Source organism: Prionailurus viverrinus, chromosome B2 (assembly GCF_022837055.1).
Source record: "Prionailurus viverrinus isolate Anna chromosome B2, UM_Priviv_1.0, whole genome shotgun sequence".
NCBI classification, from domain to species: domain Eukaryota; kingdom Metazoa; phylum Chordata; class Mammalia; order Carnivora; family Felidae; genus Prionailurus; species Prionailurus viverrinus.
This window is the reverse complement of record NC_062565.1, coordinates 104,973,223-104,998,678: the sequence shown is the minus strand read 5'-3', so window position 1 is coordinate 104,998,678 and position 25,456 is coordinate 104,973,223. Positions and strand designations below refer to the sequence as shown.

The following is a 25,456-nucleotide window of genomic DNA, read 5'->3' as shown; positions in this document are numbered from 1 at the left end:
CTGAGTCTGCAACCCCAGGAGAGCACAGGGGTCATCATTTCTAGGATACCTTTCCTGAGCCCCCAGGTGAGGTAACACATCCAGTCCAACATCTGCACATTCTGCATTTATTAAACGCCTATGATACTGATGGGACAGGCACTCAGTGTTCTATGACACAATCACCACCGACTTCTCCAACATCTTCTGCAACTCCCCACCTGCCGCGTGACACCCAGCAGTTCCCTGAATTGTTTCTCACCTCTGGGTCCTTGCCCTGGCTAGATTCCCTCTGTCTGAAGTGCCCCCCTCTGCTTCCTCACCTGCCAGCTTTAACTCTTGTGTTGGAACCCAGCTCAAGCATCAAGTGTCACTCCAGACCTCTCCTCTGGGCTTTCTGGCTCACATAAAGCATGGTGGTGGGAACAGAAGCCAATTAGCAGGGTGACTCTGGATAAGCTGCTTATTCTTTTTGTGCCTTGCTATCCTCATCTCTAAACAGCGACTGTGACAAAGCAAATACCTCGCACAGTTCTTGTAAGGATCTAACCAGTTCATTTAAACTGAATGCGTATTAGAATAATGGCTGTGCCATCTTCACTTATTAAAATACCTATGTTTTTATTCAGTTATTCCTCAATTACTTATTGAACCCCGTATGTGCCAAGCACTCACCTCGGCACACAGAACACACAAGAAACTATCAGAGATACTGATGTCAAGGAGTCATGGCTCTAGACTCTAGGGGAAGATTCTGACAGGTTCACAGGAAATTTTAAGCCATGTGTAAGTGCTGTGAGAAATTAACGGTTTTGTGGAAGATTGGAAGACGGGCTGGTGTGGAGGGAGGGTCTCCAGACACTAGGGGCAGCCAGTCTGCAGCAAGGTGCAATACTGCCCTCACCACAGGGGGCTGAACTGAACTCTTCAGCATCCTCCCCCGTTACAACGCCACCTGCAGGCCCGTGTCCATCTCAGCATCCAACTCTGTTAAGGGGCTCAGCACACTGCTGGTATTTCATAAAAGATTTCTGAACCAAACAGGATCCGTAACACACTACTAGGATACTCCCGATCTTTAAGCCTCACTTATATTCGAGGTTTGTAAAAAAGAATCCTTTTACTGCAGGGTCTTGCATTCTGAGATTTTTATGCTCACATATGCACAAAACGGGTTCTAACATGACAGTGGTTTAACTTTCTTCAAAAGAATCTTTGACTAAAAAATTCCTGTGATTTTTTTTTTTTTTTTTTTTTTTACAATTAGTTTCCTTGTGAAACCAAAGTAATGGGGGAGGAAGGACAATTCCCCTTAGGGTGTGGTATCATAAATACTCCACTCCCCCTTTTTCCCAAAGTTCTGGGAGGACGCAAACTTAGTAGACGGTTGCTAGGATTAGAACTTATTCAGAGAGCATGCAGCACGTAGGAAGTGCGCAATAAATGTTTATTTTCGTCTCTTGGTAGAAGACAAAATTTGGGCTAAGATTCTAATGACTTTTCGGCTAGTGCTTCTTCAAAACACCACACAATCTCTCCCTGACTGCAGTGTTTAAAAACTGACAGGTGGTCGCGTGGACACGCTAAAAGAAAACTGCACACAAGGAAAATAGAAGCCCAGGTGGCTGCATCGTAGTGCGGCTGGTGCCCAGAATGACTTGCAAGGAAGTTCCAAGGCCAGGGTTCTGCAAAAGACATCCCCAGTTCCCCTGGCCCCGCCCTGCCTTCCGTCCCAGGAACCGCTTCCTCATCCCGATTTTGCACAGATTGCCCCTCTGTCCCTTTCCTTCCCACCGCTCTCTCAAAGTTGGCTAAAAGCTGAGCTCCATAAGCCGGTGCCGACGGCTCGGGAGGGGCCCGGGGATGCACATTTCCGCCCAGCCTCGCCGTGGGAGGCCGAGTTCTGCGCAGAGGCGCGGCGGCTGCAGGGCCCCTGGCAGCGGTCGCCGCGGGAGCCGGGAAGAAACTCCAGCCCCGGCCGCCATGGAGGTGCACGCCGTGCGCCCCGGGCAGCCTGCGCCACTCACCACCGCGCTCTCGGGCAGGTTGTAGCGACACAGAGTGTGGTCCAGGTCGAAGCCGACCACGTCGCAGGCGGCCAGAGAGAAGTGCTGAGCCATGGCTGCGCTGGAAGCACCGGCGAGCGCCTCAGGTGCCGGGAGGGTGCGAGGAGACCGCGGACGGGACGCCGCGGGACGCTGCGGGACGGGACAGGACGGGGCCCGGCAGGGGCGGGACGGGGCACGGCGGGGCGGGGCTGCGGCCACCCTCAGGACGCAGCGCGTCTGCCTCCAGCGCTTCCCGCGCCCGCGAGCGCCGCCCCCGGCCACGCTTCTCTCCGCCCCTCGCGCGGCCCGCCTGCCGGCGCCTTCCCCGCCGCTTCGGCGCCCTGCGTCCCGCAGACGGCGGCCGGCCGGTTCCCCGCGCCCTACCGACGTCCTTCCCCCGCCCCGCAGCCCCAAAGGCGGGTGTGACCGGGGGGGTCACGTCACCACTGCTGAACCTGGGGATACAGATGAATCCCTGTTGGCACGTAGCCCTTGCCACAAAATTAACCGGGGCTCCCCTTCGTTAGGAAGGTGCCACAGAAACCAGGACACTGTAAAGTTAGACCCGACCCTTTGCTCTTGTGCGGAATAAGGTAAGATGGAGAAAATTCTACCCACTAATACCCTCTGACACAGTTAGCCTAGAATTTGGAAGATCTTTTTGCCCACGTGCTATGAGTTGAATCTTTTTGTATCTTCCTAAGTAGTCAAATAGATCTTTCACTATTTCACCTTTGGAGTGAGTTAACAAATAGTTTTTAGGAAAGAGTTAGAAGGACCATTTTTGCAAAGATGACACTGATGATCAAAGAAACCAATGTTGGCTATTTTGTTATTTGGTTATTCTTTTTTTATTGTAATGAATTTTTCAATGAAAGGACATCAGAAAGTTGATAGAACATGCTGCAGAGTAGAGAATTTTCTTCAGACAGATGGTTTTCAGATTTATAGTGCACAAAATGATTCAAGTGACAATTATCTGAATTCTCTCAAGGACTGTGTATAGCTAATATCATTTTAGATGTATAGGAGAAAAGTTAATTCATTACATACAATGGATGCATTTAATTTTGAGAACCCATATGAAAGGCTAGGACTTTGAGATCTTTTAAATTGTTTAAAAGAGAAAATACAAATGTCATTAAAAAATATGAGTCTATTATCTTTGTACTACTTCTGTGTTAAATTTAAAGGAAAGCTGTCCAATGGGAAAAAAAATCAATAGTTATGACATAATGAAAATATAATTGATTGAGAATTACATTTAACCCTTACTAATACTAACCCTTATGAGGCTAATAGACCAATCAAGGGATTAATTTAGTGCAATAAATAGTTCAGTTTGGTAGGACACTTACTATACCTAGTGGACCCATTGAATAAATTGAATACTTGTTCCATTATAACTCTTAAAAGCCCCAAACAAATCTCTCTGGAATAGGAAGAGGAAAGAATGCTCAAGAAGATGGAGCTGTTCACTGATGAGAGCTCAACAACCATGTTTTTAATGTCTGTGAATCAAAAGAGAAAAAGCTGGATTGATTTACAGCTTGTACTTATTTCCCTTGTATGACTCTGTTGTCCCTGGAGCATTGACTTCAGCATTCCTTTTTGCCCCCTGCTAAATGCCTGCCAAGGTCAAGCTACCTGGTAGAGGACACCTTGAAAGCCACAAGTTTCCTTGAAAGTTACCTTGTTTTAATGTAGGATGGGGACTTCCCTTAGTAATGTAAATGCACAAGTGCATTCATTGCCAGAGGGAAGTGTACTGAAGGATTGTTTTTCAAGATGTAAGTGGCCCTGGGACTGGAGTTGACCCTTAAACCTGGACCTATCTACTTGCTGAGTGTCAACTGTTACATTTCTTTTTTTTTTTAATTTTTTTTTTCAACGTTTATTTATTTTTGGGACAGAGAGAGACAGAGCATGAACGGGGGAGGGGCAGAGAGAGAGGGAGACACAGAATCAGAAACAGGCTCCAGGCTCCGAGCCATCAGCCCAGAGCCTGACGCAGGGCTCGAACTCACGGACCGCGAGATCGTGACCTGGCTGAAGTCAGACGCTTAACCAACTGCGCCACCCAGGCGCCCCAACTGTTACATTTCTTACATTCCTCCTGTCCATTCAAAAAGCTCTCTGCTAGAGTCTACGACATTTACATATTGTGGGAGAATTTAGCAAACTGCACTCCAATCATCCTGAGAGATCTTACTCCTCCTTTGAGCCCTGTTCACCTTTCCTGGCCTCTACCTCAAACCTCAGTCTGCCTCCTTTAAGGACATGTGAAATGATTCCCCTAAACTTTTATCACATGTACTGATAAAATACCACAGCTGTTCTATTATCAAGCAAAAGTTCAGTGTTCTATTTAAACCAGTTAATTTCTGTTTCTTTGAGTGATATATTAAATATGTCAGTGTTGTGGACTGAATTGTGTCTCCCCCCCACCCCCAACAAATTGATGTGTTGAAGCCCTAAGCCCCAGTGTAATTATATTTGGAGACAGGGACTTTAAGTATGGTTAAATGAGGTTGTAAGGCCCTAATTTAATATGATGGTGTCATTATAAAAAGAGGAAGAGATACCAGATATACACATGCATCGAGGGAACGCCCTGTGAGGACATAAGGAGAAGATTCAGTCTGCAAGCAAAAAAAAGGTTTCACCAGAAACCAACCCAACTGGCACTTTGATATTGGACTTCACCCTTCAAAACTGTGAGAAAATAATTTCCTGTTGTTTAAGCCACTAAGTCTGTGGTATACTGTCAGGGCAGTCTCAGCAGACTACTACGGTCAATAAGGAGATTTGACTCTAATCCATGTTGTGTCAAATGGTGAAAATAATATTTGCATTTGCAGGATCCCTAAATGACATGAACTTATGCTTCAGTTTTTTCCTTAGGTTATTTGTTGGTTTTCAGAATTTTGGTACGTTTGTGTATAATGTTAGTACTTTGCTGTGAAGTTTTAGGAATTGTTTAGTATTCTGTGTACTGAATTTTTTTCTTATAACCAGAAAGTTATGAAATAATTCAGCAATGCTCAGAAGTAAGAAATTACATTTGTTGCTGATTTTCTAAAATTGAATTTCATTGTTAACACTGACGTACTGACGTACATTTTAACCTACAGTTAATACTATAATTTAGCAACTTTAACTTTAGATATGCCTTTTACTTGTTGTTTACCTAAAAGTAACTTAGTGATTAGCTCGCTTGTTTCAGACTCTAAAATAACTCACTAAGTGACCTTTTGTGGATTTAAAACATTGCCATTTAATATCTACATTGTAAATGTTATTTACCAAACTGTTATTTTGGTTGGGGAGTGGGGGGGAGACCTGTTTATTGTTTCATCAGTTTAATTGGTTTTTCTAAATACCCCAAAGTAAACATTGTAATATTTGACTTTTTATATAATCTAAACTAATCTACACATCTTCCCTGGATCATATAATTTGCTTTGGAAAGCAATAAAGTTTATTCAGTAATTTGGAAAAAAACAAAAGATAAGGCCTAAAAACGTAATAATGCCTAAAAGTTCATCTCTGTAGCACTTAAATATTAAGTCATTGAGCGAAATAGAACCAAAAACTGATTTGTAATACTGGGCTGTGGCCATAAGATGGCAGTAGTTCTGCATTAGGAATATTTTTCATTTGATTGCTTTAGTAATCTTAAAATCCTTAAGTTTCTTAATTTAAAAAAAAAAGTCATTTTATACTCTCCCTTTCTGCTCTTGCTACAAAAAGAGATGCCTCCTTAGAAATTTTACTGTGGTTTGTGTGTGTATGCATTTATTTCATTTTTGTGTGTGCATATATTTATTTTTGACGGTGGAGGGAGAGAATGCGATGGGATGAAGTCCTTTAGTAGGAAACTTCTCATTAAATAACTAAATGTTTAAAGTAAATGTTCTCATAAATAACTAAATGTTTAAAGTATGAAATGAGCTCCTATTTTAGCTAAAATACTGACAGGAATGTAATTCAGAATGATCTCTAATGATGTAGCAATAGACTGAAATGTAATTAATTAGGACAAAGGTTGAGTTTTGGGATCAGGTTCAAATAATCTACTTTAACAGCATATTATGGGGAATCTTGATTTACCAGCAGGTAAGTTGGAAATAAAGTGTGGATAAGGTCAAGGTGAACTCAGCTAGTTCCAGTTTATTTATTTTTATTTTTTATTTAAAAAAAATTTTTTTTAACGTTTATTTATTTTTGAGACAGAGAGAGACAGAGAATGAACAGGGGAGGGGCAGAGAGAGAGGGAGACACAGAATCTGAAACAGGCTCCAGGCTCTGAGCTGTCAGCACAGAGCCCGACTCGGGGCTTGAACTCACGGACCGTGAGATCATGACCTGAGCAGAAGTCGGACGCTTAACCGACCGAGCCACCCAGGCGCCCCAGCTAGTTCCAGTTTAAACTCAGTTTCTCTTTGATGGATTGTCACTTCAGTCTTCCCTTTTTCTTCACTGTTTTTCTGGGAGGTTTGGGACTTCTAAATTGCAGAAGGGCTTAACATATTGCCAAGGAGTCTGGGAACAGACTCTGGCCCTTGGCTAACGGCATCCATACAACTGCTTCTCCATCCCTGTCAGTATTTGGTTACCTCTGGCCACATTGGCCACACTGCCAGCAACCAGTCCTGCGGCATAAACTCTGAAACACCTCTTGTTACAGTGTCAACAGAAAACGGTTTAGTTTTGATCCAAGCCATGAGACCATTTCAGGCTGGCCATTCCGCACTCAGCCAGCCTCTGCTCCTCTCTGGAGCCGTCCCAGCAAACCTTCACAGAAAACTTTTGGCTTTGGAGCCACAGAAAAGGGAGACATGTGTTACAGTGTGGGAAGGTGGGGTGGCTACCTCAGATGCCCTCCATCTAGATGTGGCCCACCATTTCTATCCTAGTGATTGCTCCCTGTTATCACAGGATACTCTGCAAAGTTATTTTCTCTCAGAATTCACATAAGTTGTTGGATGAAACCAACTTTAAAAAAAAAAAACAAAACTTTTTTCTAATTAACTTTTTCTTGCAGAAAGCCCAGAACTTGAAAAAAGATGTGTCCTGGCATTTGTTATGGGCTGAGTTGTGCCCCCCAAACTAATATGTTAAAGTTCTAACCCCCCCGAACCTCAGCAAGTGGCTATATTTGGTGATAGGGCCTTTAAAGTGATGATCAAATTAAAAAGAAGCTCTAGGTTGGGCCGAGCCATTTTGATTGATGTCCTTATAAGAAAAGGAAATTTCAACACACAAAGAGATACCAGAGTCACCAAGCACAGAAGAAGAAAGACCGTGTGGGAACACAGCAAGAAGGCGGCCATCTGTAAGCCAAGGAGAAAGGCCTCAAAAGAAACCAAACAAGTTAACATCTTAATCTTGGACTTCTTACCGTCCAGAACTGTGTGAGACAAATTTCTGTTGTTTAAGCCACTCAGTCTGCAGTGTTTTGTTATGGCAGCTGTAGAAAACTAATGCAGCGTTCAAGACTATTTTTCTACTGTAGCAGTCTGGAGTCCATGCTGGAACACAAAACCAGGAAAATTGTCTCTCTTGTCTGCTACAGAAAATCTTCTTGTGAGGGCTGGGCCTGGAGAAAACATTTACTAGTTTTCTAAACGGTGGGGAAATTTTAAAATGAAGAAATCTCAATTTGGGGCACCTAGGTGGCTCAGTCGGTTGAGCATCCGATTTTGGCTCAGTTCATAATCTCACCAGTCTTGAGTTTGAGCCCCTCTTCAGATTCTATGCTGACCGCTCAGAGCCTGGAGCCTGCTTCGGATTTTGTGTCTCCCTCTCTTTCTGCCCCTCCCCCCACTCACGTGTGCTCTCTCCAGAATAAATAAACATTAAAAATTTTTTTACAAATATTTTAATATTGTACTAGTGTGGGCAAAATCTGTAAACAAATAACGATGGATACATTTAAGTCAGGCCTTCTTATCTAGGGTTTGGTATTCCTAAGGGATTATGGGAAACTTAAGAGATGTTTTTGCAGGCTGGCTAGCATTTTTGGTGACAATAGCAAAGAATATGTGAGCACAATGAAATGGTTGTTACATCTATGGCCCTTTCATCTTTTTCCATTTATGTTTTGATTCCAAATTTTCAAATATTTAAGTATGTTAAAGTTTTGAGTCTTCAAGGGCATCCAAATATGAACATATTTCAGGCATGCCTTATAAACTGTGATTCACTCAATGTGGAGTTCCTGTGACTCAGGTAAGGATCCGTAAATTCTTTGTCTCCAAATCTCTTGAGCAGCATGTTTACTTTTATGACTTGAGTGACTGAATGCACCTGACCTGTGTATTTTCATCTTTGATCTTTCTCCAATCGTGTATTTCTTTTTTTTTTTTTTTTTAATTTTTTTTTTCAACGTTTATTTATTTTGGGGACAGAGAGAGACAGAGCATGAACGGGGGAGGGGCAGAGAGAGAGGGAGACACAGAATCGGAAACAGACTCCAGGCTCTGAGCCATCAGCCCAGAGCCCGACGTGGGGCTCGAACTCATGGACCGCGAGATCGTGACCTGGCTGAAGTCGGACGCTTAACCGACTGCGCCACCCAGGCGCCCCTCCAATCGTGTATTTCTAATGATGTACAAGAGAACCATTAAATGAATAACAAGCACCTCTCCTAACTTGATATTTTTGATTAATTACTTTGTCCCAGTTTTCTTATCTGTAAAATCAGATATTTGAAACTTTTCTTTAAAATAATGATATTTGGGGGCGCCTGGGTGGCGCAGTCAGTTAAGCGTCCGACTTCAGCCAGGTCACGATCTCGCGGTCCGTGAGTTCGAGCCCCACGTCAGGCTCTAGGCTGATGGCTCAGAGCCTGGAGCCTGTTTCCGATTCTGTGTCTCCCTCTCTCTCTGCCCCTCCCCCGTTCATGCTCTGTCTCTCTCTGTCCCCCCCAAAATAAATAAACGTTGAAAAAAAATTAAAAGAAAATAATAAAATAAAATAATGATATTTATTTAATATTTGAAAAAGGCATGAGAATTGAGTATCTCATGCTCATCTACCCTTCTCCACTATTGTTTTTTTTTTGTCTCCTCTTAACAAAAATATTCCACACCAACCCTTTAGAAAAGCAATGTGTAAATGAGTATCTGTAGTCTTAGATATGATTTATTATGTGTTGACATCTATAATCTAATTCTAGGCATCTAGGATTTCTGTTCCAGAAGAACCTCAGGTAATAGAGTAACTAACTGCTGGACATTGACTATGTAACAGTTTTTCTTCTCTTGGCAAAGTGAAAGGGTTAATAAATTATTGCTGTACCTAACAGACAGGGTATACTTACTGTAAGACTCTAAACATTCTCTCTCAAAAGAAAATGTAAAATAATGGAATGTGTTATGGTCCTGTGAGAAATCTATGTGTTCAGAAGTGGTACTAACACACTTTTCCATAGTTTGCCCTGCTCCTGTCTTTCAGCCAAACATTCCAACTATCATTTCCTCTACAATGGGTTTGAAAAACATCCAATTAATACAAAAGAAGGCAGAAAGAAGAAAGGAATACTGAACAGACAAGAGCAGTAGAAAGCAAATAACAATGTCTCCAATATGGTAGATTTAAACACAAGCATATTGGGGCACCTGGGTGGCGCAGTTGGTTAAGCATCCAATTTCGGCTCAGGTCGTGATCTCACAGTTTGTGAGTTCAAGCCCCATGTCAGGCTCTGTGCTGACAGCTCAGAGCCTGGAGCCTGCTTCAGATTCTGTATCTCCCTCTCTCTCTGCTCCTCCCTGCTCACGCGCTGTCTCTCAAAAATAAATCAAGATTAAAAAAAAAATTTTTTTTAACACAAGCATATGGGTAATTACACTAAGTGGTAAATGATCTAAAGACTCAAATTAAAAGAGATTGTTAGGGGTGCCTGGGTGGCTTGGCCAGTTAAGCATCTGACTCTTGATTTCGGCTCAGGTCATAATCTCCTGGTTCGAGAGTTCAAGCCCTGTGTCAGGCCCTTTGCTGACAGCACAGAGCCTGCCTGTGATTCTCTGTCACCCTCTCTCTCTGCCCCTCCCCTGCTTACTCTCTTTCTCAAAAACAAATAAATAAATAACAATGAAAACATACTAGTTTTTAAAAAAGAGAGATTGTCAGACTTAACCAAAACAAGATCCAAGTATATGCCATTTAAAGAAACCTACTTTACACATGAAGATATAAATACCATCTGAAAAAAAATTGAGATGCATTATAAGGTATTTGCTATCAAAGACTTTAATATAGTGATTTACTTTATTTTCTTTACGATGATTGCTATTTTTTTTTCAACATTTATTTATTTTTGGGACAGAGAGAGACAGAGCATGAACGGGGGAGGGGCAGAGAGAGAGGGAGACACAGAATCGGAAACAGGCTCCAGGCTCTGAGCCATCAGCCCAGAGCCCGATGCGGGGCTCGAACTCACGGACCGCGAGATCGTGACCTGGCTGAAGTCGGACGCTTAACCGACTGCGCCACCCAGGCGCCCCAAGATGATTGCTATTTAAATCTTAAAAACACAAAAAGATATAAACAAAGAACTAAATTTCTAAATTTGTGTAGTGTTGGATCTTTTCATCTAACAAAATCAGTTTAGTGGTCAAAAGACTTGTTAGGAAGCAAAATGAGTCATGTATTATCTCTCTTTGGTTTAAAGTTGCTTTTAAAGCTCCTTTCTCCTTTATTCTCACTTACCTACCCGCTGAAACATTGGAATTTGTGGAAAGCAACAGCCACAAACATAATCTGGTTGGCCAATGTGGGTTTCCACAGGATAGATGGTCCCCAACTAGGCCACATCTGTCCCTTTCTCCATCCCACAGTTCCCACTCACAGGTGGCTCACAGTCCTTCAAAAATGTGGCTGGGTATGTCAGGACCTGGGGTGGGCAGTACAAGGACCAATTGTCTGGTCATTCTTTGGTTGCTGCTTCTTAACCCTTTCACCATTTTCAGTGAGATAAAGGAAAGTTCTTTTGATTTCCGCCACATTAGCTAGTTCTGCCTCATGTTAGAAACACTAGTTAGAAATGGAGTTGGGTGATAAGAAATCCTCTCACTTCTGTAAGATGCACATCTCCTGACACTGTTTAGCCCAGCAGTGAGTTTAGTCCAGCTAATGAGTTTGCACTCATGGCCTTTATTAAAGGGCCAATGAGTCATTCATTTATAAATTCTTATTGAGTATGTCAGATGTCCTTGGCTTTGCCTGTTTTGTGCACCAGAATCCCATAGACAATATTAGCTAGATTTCAGAAATTGAACTATAACAATACCTGAGAGGAAGTCTTGAACTAGGGTCTTTAGGAAGCTACCAAACCATTTTAGCTGAAAATGACTTAACCCATATTGCATACTCTATGGTGCACATTTGTACACATGAACTTAAGCAACAGAGATGTCATATAGTGATGTGTGACATTCATTTCTAGCTTCCTTGTCCTTGAGAAGTTACCAGAGTTTTGTTGTTGTTGTTGTTGTTGTTGTTGTTGTTGTTGTTGTTGTTATGGTAAGATAATGCTCTTAGGTCAAGCTTCCTCTTCCAGATGTAGCTTGTTTTATGATTCTTGTTCTACTCCAGTGTGCACTGAGATGTTGAGTTCTCAGGTCTGTTCCCTTATTACTATTTGCAGAAAATTCATAATTCCTCAAAAGTTAGTATAGGTACCATGTCTTTCTCATGGATAGGTTGTCCTCAGCGCAGAGCCTGAGACAAAAACTTGGCTGCAGGTGGTTTATTAAGAGGCAGTCCCAGAAATCAGCAGTGAAATAAGAGAGTAAGAGCCAGTAACAATACAAAAGGGTAACATCAAGGTCACTCTTGTAGGCAATAGTGGTTTAATTCCACTGGGATGTTCCTTGAAACACAGAGGATCTCTCCCAGAATTGTCCACCAAAAGGAACTGTTCTCTTGGCTCTGTTCTCTTATGCTTGAGGGTTACCCACCACCTGACTTTCAGGCTGTGTTTGAGTTTGAGTTTGAGCTCCTCTAACCTCAGAGAAGACCATCAAACGCAAAGGAAGACTTTGCATAGCTTTATTGAGGTGGGACACTGTTAGTGTGAGCTCTCATGTGAGATGTGACTAAAATCGGAAGTGGACTAAAGAGTCGTAATACCAGAACACCAGTGCCATCTGCTACAGTGGCTGTTGTAAAAGCTTACCCATTTCAGTGTAGTCAATGAAATTTATTCTACTCGATAAGGATTTATCTGGGCATGGGGTCACTCTGTTGGTCAGTCTGTCTCCAATCCACTGTTCATTCAGTACCTTCTCTTTCTATTCCATCTGTGATCTACCCTGTGTATTCTCTGCCCTAATTCAAACTAATAAAACTCTATGGAAAACTCCCACAAATGTTTTAGTCCACTGCTTCCTGAATTTGTTCACATCATGGCTCACGTAGAAAATAGTAATGTTTACTTAGCACATTGGAGCAAACAGAAGAATCTGGCCCAGATAGGTGGGGCAGCCTGGGCTCTTGAAGTTCTGAGACTCCTCCAAAGTTGACAGGGTGGACCTGATTAATATCTTAGGATAAATAGAACTAAGTGTGTTCTGTGCACTCTGTTGGTTGAAATACTATATTGAATCAGGGTTTTTATTAAAATTTTTTTTAGTGTTTATTTTTAAGAAAGAGAGAGAGAGAGACAGAGTGTGAGCAGGGGAGGGGCAGAGAGAGAGGGAGATGCAGAATCTGAAACAGGTTCCAGGCTCTGACCTGTCAACACAGAGTCTGACACAGGACTCGAACTCAGGAACGGTGAGATCATGACCTGAGCTGAAGTCGGGTGCCTAACTGACTAAGCCACCTAGGTGCCCCATTCAGGGTTTTAATTTTAAATAGTAGTAAACTCTTGGCTTCCTAGTTTAGTTTGCCACATGTTTATTGAGAGTCTACTATATGTCAGGCACTATGATAGATACCAGAATACAAACAGTGGTACCTTCCCTGGAGGGGCTTGCAGTTTAGAGAGGGAAATGACATACAATCTAATAACTGCAATATAATACTGTACATAATATACAAAGAGAAGCTAGTCTGGCATGGCTTCTTCACCTCATGCTGTCTACTCATGCCCAATATATTCTTTCCTCCTGTATCAGTCAGGGTTTTCCAGGGAAACAGAGTGTGTGTGTACATAGAGTTTTATTGTATGAATTGGCTTATTCAATCATGGAAGCTGAGACCTGCTGTTTGCAAGGTAGAAAAGTAGAGAATCCAGTGGGATAATTCAGTCCAAGTCCAAAGGCTCAAGAACCATGAGCCCTGATGTCTGAGGGCAGGAGAAAGTGGATGTCCCAGCTCAAGCAGAAAGAACAAATCTGTCCTTTCTCCACTTTTTTTTTTTTTTTTTTTTTTTCTGTTCAGGTCCTAACAGATTGGATGACATCCAGCCTAATGGATGAGGGGGATCTTCTTTACTCAGTCCGCTGATTCAAATGGCAGTCTCAGGGCGCCTGGGTGGCTCAGTCGGTTGGGTGTCCGACTTCGGCCCAGGTCATGATCTCGCGGTCCGTGAGTTCGAGCCCCGTGTCGGGCTCTGTGCTGATGGCTCAGAGCCTGGAGCCTGTTTCAGATTCTGTGTCTCCCTCTCTCTCTGACCTTCCCCCATTCGTGCTCTGTCTCTCTCTGTCTCAAAAATTCATGAACGTTAAAAAAAAAATTCAAATGGCAGTCTCTTCCAGAAACACCGTCAAAGACACATGCAGAAGTGTTTTACTGGCTATCTGGGCATCCCTTAGCCCAGTCAACCTGACACATTGAATTAACCATCATACCCCCTTTTATTTGCTGCTTTCCATTCCCATACATGCTACCTCCCACATCACCCTTGGAAATAACATTTAGCTGCAGGAACCTGGAGATCTCTTTTCTTCCTGATTGTTTTACTAGTGTCTGTTTTTGTCAGGCTTTTCAACTAGTTGTAAGTTATTTCACACTGGGCACTGTGTCTTGTTCATCTTTGCCTCTCAGTTCCTAGCACACAACCTGGCACATAATGGCCATGGAATGAATGAATGAATGAATTTCCATTTCCTAATTTTTACATATTTATCTGCTGTGAAATTTTGAATGAATGCAAGGAACATTTTATTTGTAGGCAGGAGGCATTGTGTTTCACTCTGAATTCCATGTTCTCAGTAATCAATAAATCAGGATTTACATTTCACAGGCTTATAATACAGATTTTAATCACTTAGAGCGACAATTTCAGGCAGTGTTCTGACAACCATTAATTTTTAATTCTGTCAAATACTAGTGTAAGTATATGAGGCACTAATTTTCAATTTGACCTTTGGTAGACTTTTCACTTTCCACACCAAGAGCTCACATGCAGGCTGTATTAATCACAGGGTAAAAATGGCCTAAGCCAACATTTGGGGAACCTAAGAATTAACTTACCCAGCAGCACTTAATTTTTAATAGTACATCATTTAGAAAAATACTTATTTTAAACACTTTGGTGTTTTATCATGAGGTTCACAGAATCCTCCCAGTTTCTATTAATAGATTCTGACTATATTGAGATAATACTGCCTACCAAACTCTCCTCATTGTGACTCTTGACCCTTGGAAAGGATTTTTATTTGCTGCGATTTATTCTTGTTCTTAAAGCTGTATTTTAAAAATATCATTTGGGCATGTGAACAGTTCTTAATGAGAATGTTTGAATAAATGCTGCTGATAGTGAAAGTGTCAACATATGCATAATTTATTATTAGTCTCTTCTGGAAATTAGCCAGGTAAGCAGCATAAACAGCATGTCCATTTCCTCCTTTTATCTTTCTTCCTTTTCACCCTGCAAAATGAGAGTACTACAGGGAGAGCACACAAGTACTACAGAATCTCTGCATCCATGCATGTCCTCTCAATCTCTCTCTCTCTCTCTGTCTCTCTCTCTCTCTCTCTCGTGAGCATGCATGCACATGGACAGAGAGTGCATTTGTATAGAGGTGGGGGGACTTGTCAGTGAGTGGAGAAATAGCAAGCATCATTGAGCTTCTTCCATAGGCCAGATACTGTATAAAGAGCATTAAATAGTGATCTCACTTAATCATCAAAACACAGAAGTAGGTAAGAGTATACTCCTTTTACAGATGAAATTCAAATCCAGGTCTATGTGACAGGAAGCCAACCACAACTGCTTTTCTTAAAGCTCTATCTCACTTTTCTATCTGAAGTTTTCCTTCAGACCAAAGTTATTGATCCATAATGCATGTGTGTTATGGAACAACAAAAAAGCAAATAGAATGAAAGCAAAAATTTCCTTTCACCATTACTCAATACATTATCGTTTCTCTTCCCAGAAGTAACTACTATAAATTGGATGAATGTTCCTGTGGGCCTATCCCAACATAGCAAAATATATGTATATGACTTCTAAAAATGTTTACAAAGATACTTGTATTTACATCTTTATATGTATTTACCAACCTACATCAGCTCCCCCTTCACATTTCCCATGTCTTGGTATTAGCTCCTAGTTCACTGTAATTTTTCCATCTCCCCTGTTTAATTTTTAATGATTATAATACTCTAGCCCCTTAATTCCTTTAATTCCTCTTCTATGATGATCTTCTTACATTATTCCTACCCTCTTCTGTTTTTCCAGCTCATGTCCTCATTTCCAATTCTTAACTCTTTGAGTCCACTGGTATTTACAACTCAATAATTGCCACTTCCTTTTCACTCTCTTTCACTGCTATTGTGTTCTCATTTTTTCCCCCCAGCTGAATATTCATGGAGAATCATTATAATCACTTAATTGATACATCTTTAATCCTGTGTTACATTTTCACCTCTTCAAACTAGTTAAAAATCATACCCTGGTAGTGGTAGATATCAAAAAACAACATAATTCATTTTTCCCCAGTATCTGTCTATGCCTTTTGCATTAGGGCTCTGCAAACCCTCCCATAAGGAATAGAATCTATTCCCTCTTGAATTTGGTCTAGCTTATGACTTGCTTCGGTCAACAGCATTCAAGTGGAAGACATTTTGTCAATTCTGAGCCTGAATCACAAGAGGTGTTGAGGGGTTCCACCCTCATTTTGGGAATTCTGCTACTGCCATGCGAATAAGGTTGGGTTGCCCTGATGGATGATGAATCATTGTGTCATTCACTCAAGTCATCTCAGCCTATAGTCAGTGAACTACCAGACATGTGAGCAAGGCCATCCAAAATCAGTCTCCAGTGATCTATGAGCTGACCTTAAATCATGTGTGAGCCTAGCCACAATCAACCAAGCCTGGTTCATATCAACAAGACTACCTAGCTGACCGTAGGTTCCTAAACAATCATAAATACCGTTTAAGCCACTGAGTTTTGGGGTTACTTATTACACAACAGTAGCTAACACACACAGGTTAAATTCAACTCTTTGTTATCTGTATGCATGAGCAGCTAATCCTGGCTGAAGAAAATATACACAACCATTGCACATGTATTTCAATGAGTACTTAATGCTACTGCACAAAAATACTTTATTGCCCTGGTGCATTCACTGTACTGCTGTCCTAAATAATTATTTTATGCTTTTCCTCTTTTCATATTGCTACCATGTCCCCTCATCTTTACTCTCAAGTATTGACCAAACTTCTATTTTCCTGGAAAAATACCCACTACCAACTAGCATACATACTCAGGTACTCTACCTTGCCTCCTATTACTATAGAGCAGTGGTTCTTATGTTGTGGTTCCTAGATCAGCAGCAGCACTTAGGAACTTGCTACAAACAGAAATTCTTGGACCCCACTGGAGAATGACTGAATCAGAAACTCAGGTAGGGCTCAGCAATCTGTATTTTAACAGAACTTCCACATGGTTCTGATGCTCACTGAAGTTTGGGAAGAACTGCTATGGATTAGCTGCACACATGTAAGGCCAGCCTTCCACTTGGGCACCACAGCTCATCCTGTCAAAAATAGTGCTTTCTCCTCTTTCCTGTAACATTTTCATTTCTACTAAATCATTTCACAATCATAAAAGCATGCTGTTATTTTTCTCATCTTCAAACAAGTTCTTCCATTTCTTTGTTCCCCTTTCATGAAAACTGATTGAAATAGTTGTCAGTTTCACTGCCTGCAATCCCTCCTCTCCCTGCTCTCTTAAGCACACAAACTTTTTCCTCCAACCCTCCAACTCTCTGATTAAGTTTGCCAAGGATGCCCATTTGCTAAACCCAATGGTCAATCTTAAGTCCTCATTTTATTTTACCTATGAGCATCATTCATCACATTGATCACTCCCTCTTTAAGGTGAACATTTTTTTCCTTGGCTTGTAGGAACACTTATTTCTTCTTAACTGGGCAAAATAGCTGAGAAGACACTTCAGAAAAGAGGGCAAAGAAATGGAATGTAAGTAAAGATGTTCAGTGTCATTGGAAACCAGAAAAATGAACACCGAAACCTCAGTGACATACATTTCATCAGACTGGCAACAACTAAAAGCGTAATAATGAAAGTCAGATGAGGATGTGCAGCACTCATGGACTGCTGGCAGAAGTACAGATCAACACAACCTCTTTGGCAGTATCTAGTGAAGTTGAGTATACCCACAACCCACAACACAGGAACCTCACTACTAGAGAGATTAATGTGTAGTGTCCACTTGTATACCAGGGGACATATGCATATAGGTTCACAGTATTGTTCAAAATGACTCCAAACTGAGAACAACCTTAAAGTTCCATCCCAAAAGAGCACACAGTTGTGGTGTTTCCAAACAAATTTATTCCATGCAGCAATAAAAGTGAATGGCCCTCTGATGTTTGTTACAAAATGGATGACTCTTAATGACATAATGTTAAGCAAAAGAGGCCAGGCACAACAGAACAATTACTGTATGACCCCCAAAATAGGCAAAATTAAATGATGTTTTTAGAGATGGTTAATTGGGTGTGAAACCATGAGAAAATGGAAGGAAGGAAGTTGAATTCCATAAAAGTGTTTGGCTCTGAGGAATGGATGGGGCTATGATACGGAAAGCTCTTGCAGAGTTTCTGTCATTGCACTGGTAATCTGTTTATTTATCTGAGTAGGTGTTACATGAGTATTCTTTTTACAACAGTTTGTTAAGCTGTAAATTTAACTCTTACGCACTTTTTTCTGTTTGTTCTATTTCACAATTTTGTAAGTTTAACAAAATAAGGTATTTATTCATGGGGTGTTATGAAGATTAAAATGCCTAACCGAAAGCTTGGCACCATACCCCTTCCCCATAACCAACGTTAGTTATTAGGAATCCATCCCAACTCTTTAGGGTCCTCTAATATACAATAACCGAACTCTACGCTGGTTAGAATCTTTTTGTTGTTGTTGTTAAGGGGCTTTAGAAATGCAACAGGACTGTCCTTATGGGAGTGTTCTATTGTCTTTGAACTTGGGAATAAACAATAATGTTACCCAACAAGTTAAATACCTCTGACTAACGAAGCCTAGGATGCCATGTTCATAACTGCTGAAAGACTGAGGGTATCCAGAAGATGTGACACTCTCCTCCTGGGTCAGAAAGCCATTTTCCTGCAGGTTTCGTTGTCTGATGTACACTATCTGGTAAGACACACCAGTGTTAACTTTGTGTAGCTGCTGTATGAGTAGGAGTTGATTTGATAGGGGTGGAATGAATGAAAGCATCTGGTCTTGGGGGTGTGTTTGCATGGAGATGTGTGGCCAAGCGAAGGTGACTCCCCATCTTCTCTGAAAGAAGCACAGGCTTTCTCCAGTGTTCTGCATAGTCCCTGGCATGTAGGTAGTCGGGAAATGTTTGTTCAATGAGCAAGGGAATGTGTACATGAATACAATGATCAGGGAAGATGTCAAAGGGTAATTACAGTTTAATTCAGAGGGGAGAGCAGCCAAAATTTAGACAAAGATCAAATTGAATCAGTACTGTGAGTCTACCTACAAAGATCAAATTACAAATTTGAATGGGCTGGCAAGGAAGCCCTGGGATTTAAAGACCACTTTGCCTGAGGAGGAGGTTGAAGTCCACAGGAATTTTTGTGAAAGGAAAGGCAGGCCACCTTGGGCTCCACAGTGGGAAGGACTGGAGTTTTAGGGTTGCATTTTCACCGTCAGGTAAGTCCTGTGGGAAATGATCCTTGCACTGCTAGGAAAGGAATCAGGACTTCAGTGTTAGATGCCTTGGCAACTAATTCATGCTTGGCCCATACTGTGTGACCTAAATTGAGTTACTTAACTCCTGAGTCCTAGCTTTCTATTTTGTAATGAAAGTAAAAAACACATAAACACATAAACACAAAAACACATAAAATACAATGTGTAACATGCCTCTAGTTTTGTATGAATTACTTCATTAATTTAATGTGGTAAGCATTAAAACTTTTTAGGTTTCATTCCTTATATTTTTTGGAGAATCAATCTGATATATGGATCATGTAGAATTATTTTTGGATACCTGAAAATATGTTTACCAGTTGGGAGATGAATTTTTCAAGAGAATGCAGAAGTATATAATTAAAACAATTTGTAATATTTTCTTCCTACTTTTTTGCTCTGATCAACACCTTTCTCTGACAAGCTAAGAATCCTTTTGAGCAGTTAAGTTCACTTATTTTCAGTTTCATACCTTTTGCCTCTTTATCGTTGTAGCTGTACATAGATTAAAAAACCCCATATTCTCATTTGTTTAAAAAAAAAAGCAAAAAATCTAATAGTGGAATCATTTTTAAAATCTATAAAAAGACAAAACAGTTGAAAATAAAACATGTGAAGTGTGGAATGAAAGGTGACACAGTGCTTTGGAATAGAACAGACTGCTTTAGAATAATTTAAATGTAAGTAATTTTGACCTTTGCTGTTTAATATTTATAAATTTGCATGTATAAGTAGTACACAAATCTGCATATATTCATATGTGTGACACCCATCATAACGTACTGTAAGGAAAAAATGAATAATTTCAAAAATATCTTGCATTATTTGGCAGTAGTCATAAACTTTTGATGAGAATATTCATAATAGAAACAGGAGATGGGAATATATAAGTGAAGTGACTCGGCTTAATTTAAAATACTAAAAAATGAAGAGGACTAAGAAAAACGATAATGAAGGTGAGAAACTCTACATTGCAGAAGGAATTTGCAGGAAGGAATCAATGGTAAGTGAAGAGTTGTTATGGACCAAAATTTTATATTTATTATTTCATTACATCTTCACATTCTAGAGTCTGTAGGGTCCTGCAAATCTGGCCCCTCTATACTTTGATTTTACCTCTTGCCACTCTCCTCCCTTTGTTCATTCCAGCCACAATGGCCCTCTTTAAGCATCCAGAAAGTGTAAGATTCCTTACTAGGTCACAACTTTGCACATGTCGTTACTTTATTATGACAAATTAAAAATTTTTCACTAAAATTTATCTTTGCCCCATGTGTATATGATTACCTACAGGAATAAGACATCTGGGGGCACATGGGCAGCTCAGTCTGTTAGGCATCTGACTTTTGGTTTTGGCTCAGGTCATGATCTCATGGTTTCTTGAGCTTGAGCCCCACATGGGGCTTTGTGCTGGCATCATGGAGCCTGCTTGCCTGCCTGGGATTCTCTCCCTCTGTCTCTCTCAGCTCCTTCCCCACTCATGCTGTCTCTGTCTCAAAAATGAATAAAATTAAAAAAAAGAAGACAGCTGGTTAAGTTCACCTTGTAATTCTTCTGCCCTCTACCCCAGCTCATCTTACTCCCCACTTTTGGTCTTAGCTTACATGTCCCTTCCTCAGAAAGACACCCTGACCAGATTGAGGTCCCTTTATCACTTTCATCATAATTGAATTTACTAGATTTGTCTGTAATTATTAGTTTAATCACTTTCACGGTAGGCTCTAAACTCAGTGAGGTTCAAGTTTTATCTCCAGGACCAGATAAGCAGTCTGGCATATGGTACTCAATATATATTCGTTGATGATTTCATAGATGAGGAAGCTTGAGGCTCAGAATTTAAGCCACTTTCCAAAGTAATATAGCTGGAAAAGGGCAGTAATATCATCTAGTAATTTTTCTTCTCTTCACTCCTTAATTTGGTGCTGAGGGACATTCCTTTCATAGAAGTGGAGAAAAAGACTGAGATCTAGGTCCCCAGGGAGAAGAGGACAGAAAAGAACTCAAAATCAAGCGTTAATTTTTCTTTAATGTTTATTTATTTTTGAGAGAGAAAGAGTGTGAGTGGGGGAGATGCAGAAGGAGAGGGAGACACAGAATCTGAAGGAGGCTCCAGGCTCTGAGCTGTCAGCACAGAGCCCAACGCAGGGCTTAAACTCAGGAATGGTGAGATCATGACCTGAGCCGAAGTCGGACACTTAACTGACTGAGCCACCCAGGCACCCCAAGAGTTAATTTCTCTCCTGAGTTTCAAAGTAGACTTTTGAGTCTTTACCAGAAACAACAGTGTTAAAATAAAGGAATTCTATAGTAGGAACAAGCTTCTGAGAGGAAAAAAAAAAGTTATTGTATTTATAATTTAAAGTTTGTATTTAAATAATCACAACAAAATTAAAAATATTAGTAACTCTTATGGAAGGGTTACTTTGTGTCAAAGTTTTTATAAGCATTTCACATTCATTTATTAATTTATTTAATCTTCATGACAATCCATATGCTGTAAATACTATAATAACCCCCAATTTTTACAGATGAGGAAACAAGGTTTTAAAAAGAAAACCAAGGGGTACCTGGGTGGCTCAGCTGGTTAAGTGTATGACTTCATATCAGGTCATGATCTCATGGTTCGTGAGTTTGAGTCCTGCATCAGCTCTCTGCTGTCAGTATGCAGCCAGCTTCACATCCCCTGTCCCCCTCTCTCTGCCTTTCCCCTGCTTACGTTCTCTCTCTCTCAAAAATAAATAAAACATTAAAATAAGAGAGATTGATAGGGTCTTTTTAAAAATAAATAGATAGGGGTGCCTGGGTGGCTTAGTTGGTTGAGCATCCAATTTCTACTCAGATCATGATCTCACCATTCATGGGTTCAAGCCTCATGTCGGGCTCTGTGCTGACAGCTAGGAGCCTGGAGCCTGCTTTGGATTCTGTGTCTCCCTCTCCCTCTCTGCCCCTCCCTTGCTCACGTTCTCTCTCTCTCTCTCTCTCTCTCTCTCTCTCTCTCTCTCAAAAATAAATAAACATTGGGGCGCCTGGGTGGCTCAGTCGGTTAAGCGGCCGACTTCGGCTCAGGTCATGATCTCGAGGTCTGTGAGTTCGAGCCCCGCGTTGGGCTCTGTGCTGACAGCTCAGAGCCTGGAGCCTGTTTCAGATTCTGTGTCTCCCTCTCTCTGACCCTCCCCCGTTCATGCTCTGTCTCTCTCTGTCTCAAAAATAAATAAACGTTAAAAAAAATTTTTTTAAATAAACATTTAAAAATAATAATTAAAATGAATGAATGAATAAATAAATAAATAAATAAACAGGTAAGAGAAACAAAGTTGAAAAAACAAGATTAAAAAAAACCTTAGGGGCACCTGGGTGGCTCAGTTGGTTAAGCATCCAACTTTGGCTCAGGTCATGATCTCATGGTTTGTGACTTTAAGCCCAACATTGGGTGAGCTTGAGCCCTGCTTTGAGCTCTGTGCTGACAGTGCAGAGCCTGTATGGGATTCTCTCTCTCTGCCCCTTGTGGGATTCTCTCTCTCTTTCCCTCACTCACTCCCACCTTCTCTCTCTCTCTCTCTCAGAAAAAAAGCCTACTTAAAAAAATAATAATCTTTGCTAACAAAACAAAACTTACTCATAGTCACACAGGAAATAAGTAGCCGTAAGAGCCAAAACCTGGGGGACCTAGCAGTCTATTCCATCCATGGTGGAGAAATGAATTGAATAGATGATGACACAACAGCTGGTTTCTCTCCCAAAAGAAGAGAAGTTAACAAACATGTGGGAAGAGAATCAGAGGGGCCTAAGTGAGAACTGAGGCTTCCTTGGATGATTGAAATAAGCCTGATTTCTACTTCTGTACTTCTGGCTGAGCACTCACAAAGGAGGGGATAATGGGGAGACCCCAGAGCAGGGAGTGTCTCTGGCTTCCGAGGTTATAACCAACCAGATTGTAATCTCGAAGAGAGGATCTCATCTAACATGGGTCATCAGGGTGGAGGAGACATGGCAGATAAAACAGGGCAGCCATTCAGATTCTTTTGTGTCCTGGAGAACCTTAGGAAGTTTTCTATGTCCCTGAATAGGGCTCTAAAATAGAATGTTAGCTAAGAGGCCACAGATGAGTAGAGTCCTTGGGATGGACAAGGGGATTAGATCTCTCCAGTCTGACTCCTATGCAAGAAAAGAATCTTAAGACAAATTTTCAGTACGGATTTTTATGTATACCAACGGTCCTACTCCATGGCAGTTTGACAACTGTATATGAAATTTTACTACCTATGAAAATTTGGCCATAATTCACTAAAAGATACATTTAAAAATACTTCGAAAATTTTTGCTCAAATTTAATTTTACCCAGTACATACCTAATTACCTGCAGAAATAAGACAACTGGTTACGTTCATTTCCGCAGTCATATAAAATAAACAAAGAAGCATCAGCATATTTCATTACCCAGAGGTAAGATAAGCAACATTTGGGTTTGCCTGGGACTTCCCTAGTTTTAACACAGAAAGTCCTCTGTACCGTAAGACCTTCAGTTGCAGGGTAACAGGGACAGTTAGTCACCAGCATACCACGTACAAACCGCAAGCTCCCTCACATTAAAAGCACACAGACAAAGATGTTAGTCACTAAGAGTTCAGATAAATCAGTCCCAGTATCCTGGTTGTAGCTTTGCAGAATGCTGTGATATTCCTTCTTAAGCTCTAAGGTAGATTCTGTCATTTGGACTTATGGAGGACATCTCAAAGCGGGTCTCTGAATTATGGATTTGAAAATGTTCTTACAGGTTTTATAAGGAAGAAGTGAGATAGCTAACTCTGAAACACTGAGAGTCAGGTTAGAAGAAGAATCTGTGATAGCTTCACTGCCGTTGCAGGGGTGCTTCTGACTCTTCATGTCACTGTGGAGCACAGGAGTCAGGACAGGACAAGATAGCTCTGTGACAGTTTCCTTCACCCTGGCAGCAGCCAGGAACCAGGATTTTTGACTCCGTTGTCAGCTCTTTTATTAATTCCCTCAGCAGTCCTTGGCAACATAGCCAAACATCATTTTAAGCTCTCAGTCTGTCAACTCTGGATAATTCTTAGCTTTCTCACAGTGTTGTTGTGGGAATTGATTAATATTTATGAACACATTTATATGGAAAAGTGCAGTATAAATATTATTGCATGAATTGAAAAATTGCTTCCTACATAATATTATGCACAAAGGAAAATAAGCCATAGACTGTAGGGTCTTGTTGGAATAGTTTTAAAATAATGATCAGTTAACTGCCACTTACCCTTTCATCTTTAATAAGTTTAGTGCTTTTGTTATTTAATGTTTTCAGCAGTGATTTGTGCTAACTTGATTTTTTAATTTTTTTATTGTATTGATGCATTTTGTTTCATGTTAAATTCAATACCTCTCTCTGTTTCCAGTTAACGTTTTCTAAATCATTGACTATGATTTTCTTCCATTGGACTTTGTCCAGTATAGTGAGGACATATGGGATTACTTGAGAATAATTATTGAAACCCATTGCTTAGGAGAATAGATATTTCTGTGGTCAAGTTCATTGCACATCAAATTTCTGTTACATGAATTCTTGCCCCATTATTATATTTCTATGTATAAAATTAAAAATATATTTAACTGGAAGAAAATAAGATCTTGAGTATAATGAAATTATACTTACATATTTGGTTAAGCTTATGAACCATATAAAATACAGAAATAATGTTTTTCTCATAAAATACATAACTAGCAATTCTCAAAATATTCATAATGGTAATATTTTACAAATGTCAAAAAATAAATACATTAAATCCTAAAAGATAGTCTAGTTTGGAAAGATTATTTTTAAAAATTCTGCCTTGCATGTGACAGCAGTCATTTAACAATTTATCATTTATTTTTTTAAAGTCTGTATCATGTCTAAGTTTAAACTCAAGATTAGTATTGTAAATGTTTCTTGTTTCTCATAACTTTAGCCTATATAGCTCTTTCCAGTCATGCTTGCTATTTAAGACAATGACAGTGTTGTCTTTCAGCACTAAATGTTGTGTCACATAAGGCTGACAGCCATTTTAGACTGAGTGTTTTGGAGCATCAATGCCTTAGTGGAATCAACACTGATGCAGGGCCTGGTTCTCAATAATGCATATTTAGAAACTTAAAAAAAAACAGGTTATTCCCAAATGGCTAATTTTATTAAAAATATTCTAGTTATATTCACAGGAGAATGATTTATTAAATATATGCCAAATTGTTAATTCCTAATAACAGGTATATTTGGCAGAGATAATAAGATATATTC

At 40.5% G+C, this 25,456-nt stretch overlaps 1 protein-coding gene across 3 annotated transcripts in view; it reads right to left on the bottom strand.

Moving 5' to 3' along the window:
- NT5DC1 (5'-nucleotidase domain containing 1) overlaps nucleotides 1–2,231 on the bottom strand; it is a 141,296-nt gene extending 139,065 nt beyond the window's left edge. Inside the window, exon 1 of one of the 3 annotated variants that reach the window (XM_047858563.1) lies at nucleotides 2,007–2,231. In XM_047858563.1, coding sequence (XP_047714519.1) covers nucleotides 2,007–2,099 — 93 coding nt within the window. In that variant the 5' untranslated portion in view covers nucleotides 2,100–2,231. The remainder of the gene's footprint in view (nucleotides 1–2,006) is intronic. The other 2 variants (XM_047858562.1, XM_047858561.1) reach the window with 2 other exon arrangements.
- Nucleotides 2,232–25,456: the final 23,225 nt, after the last annotated feature.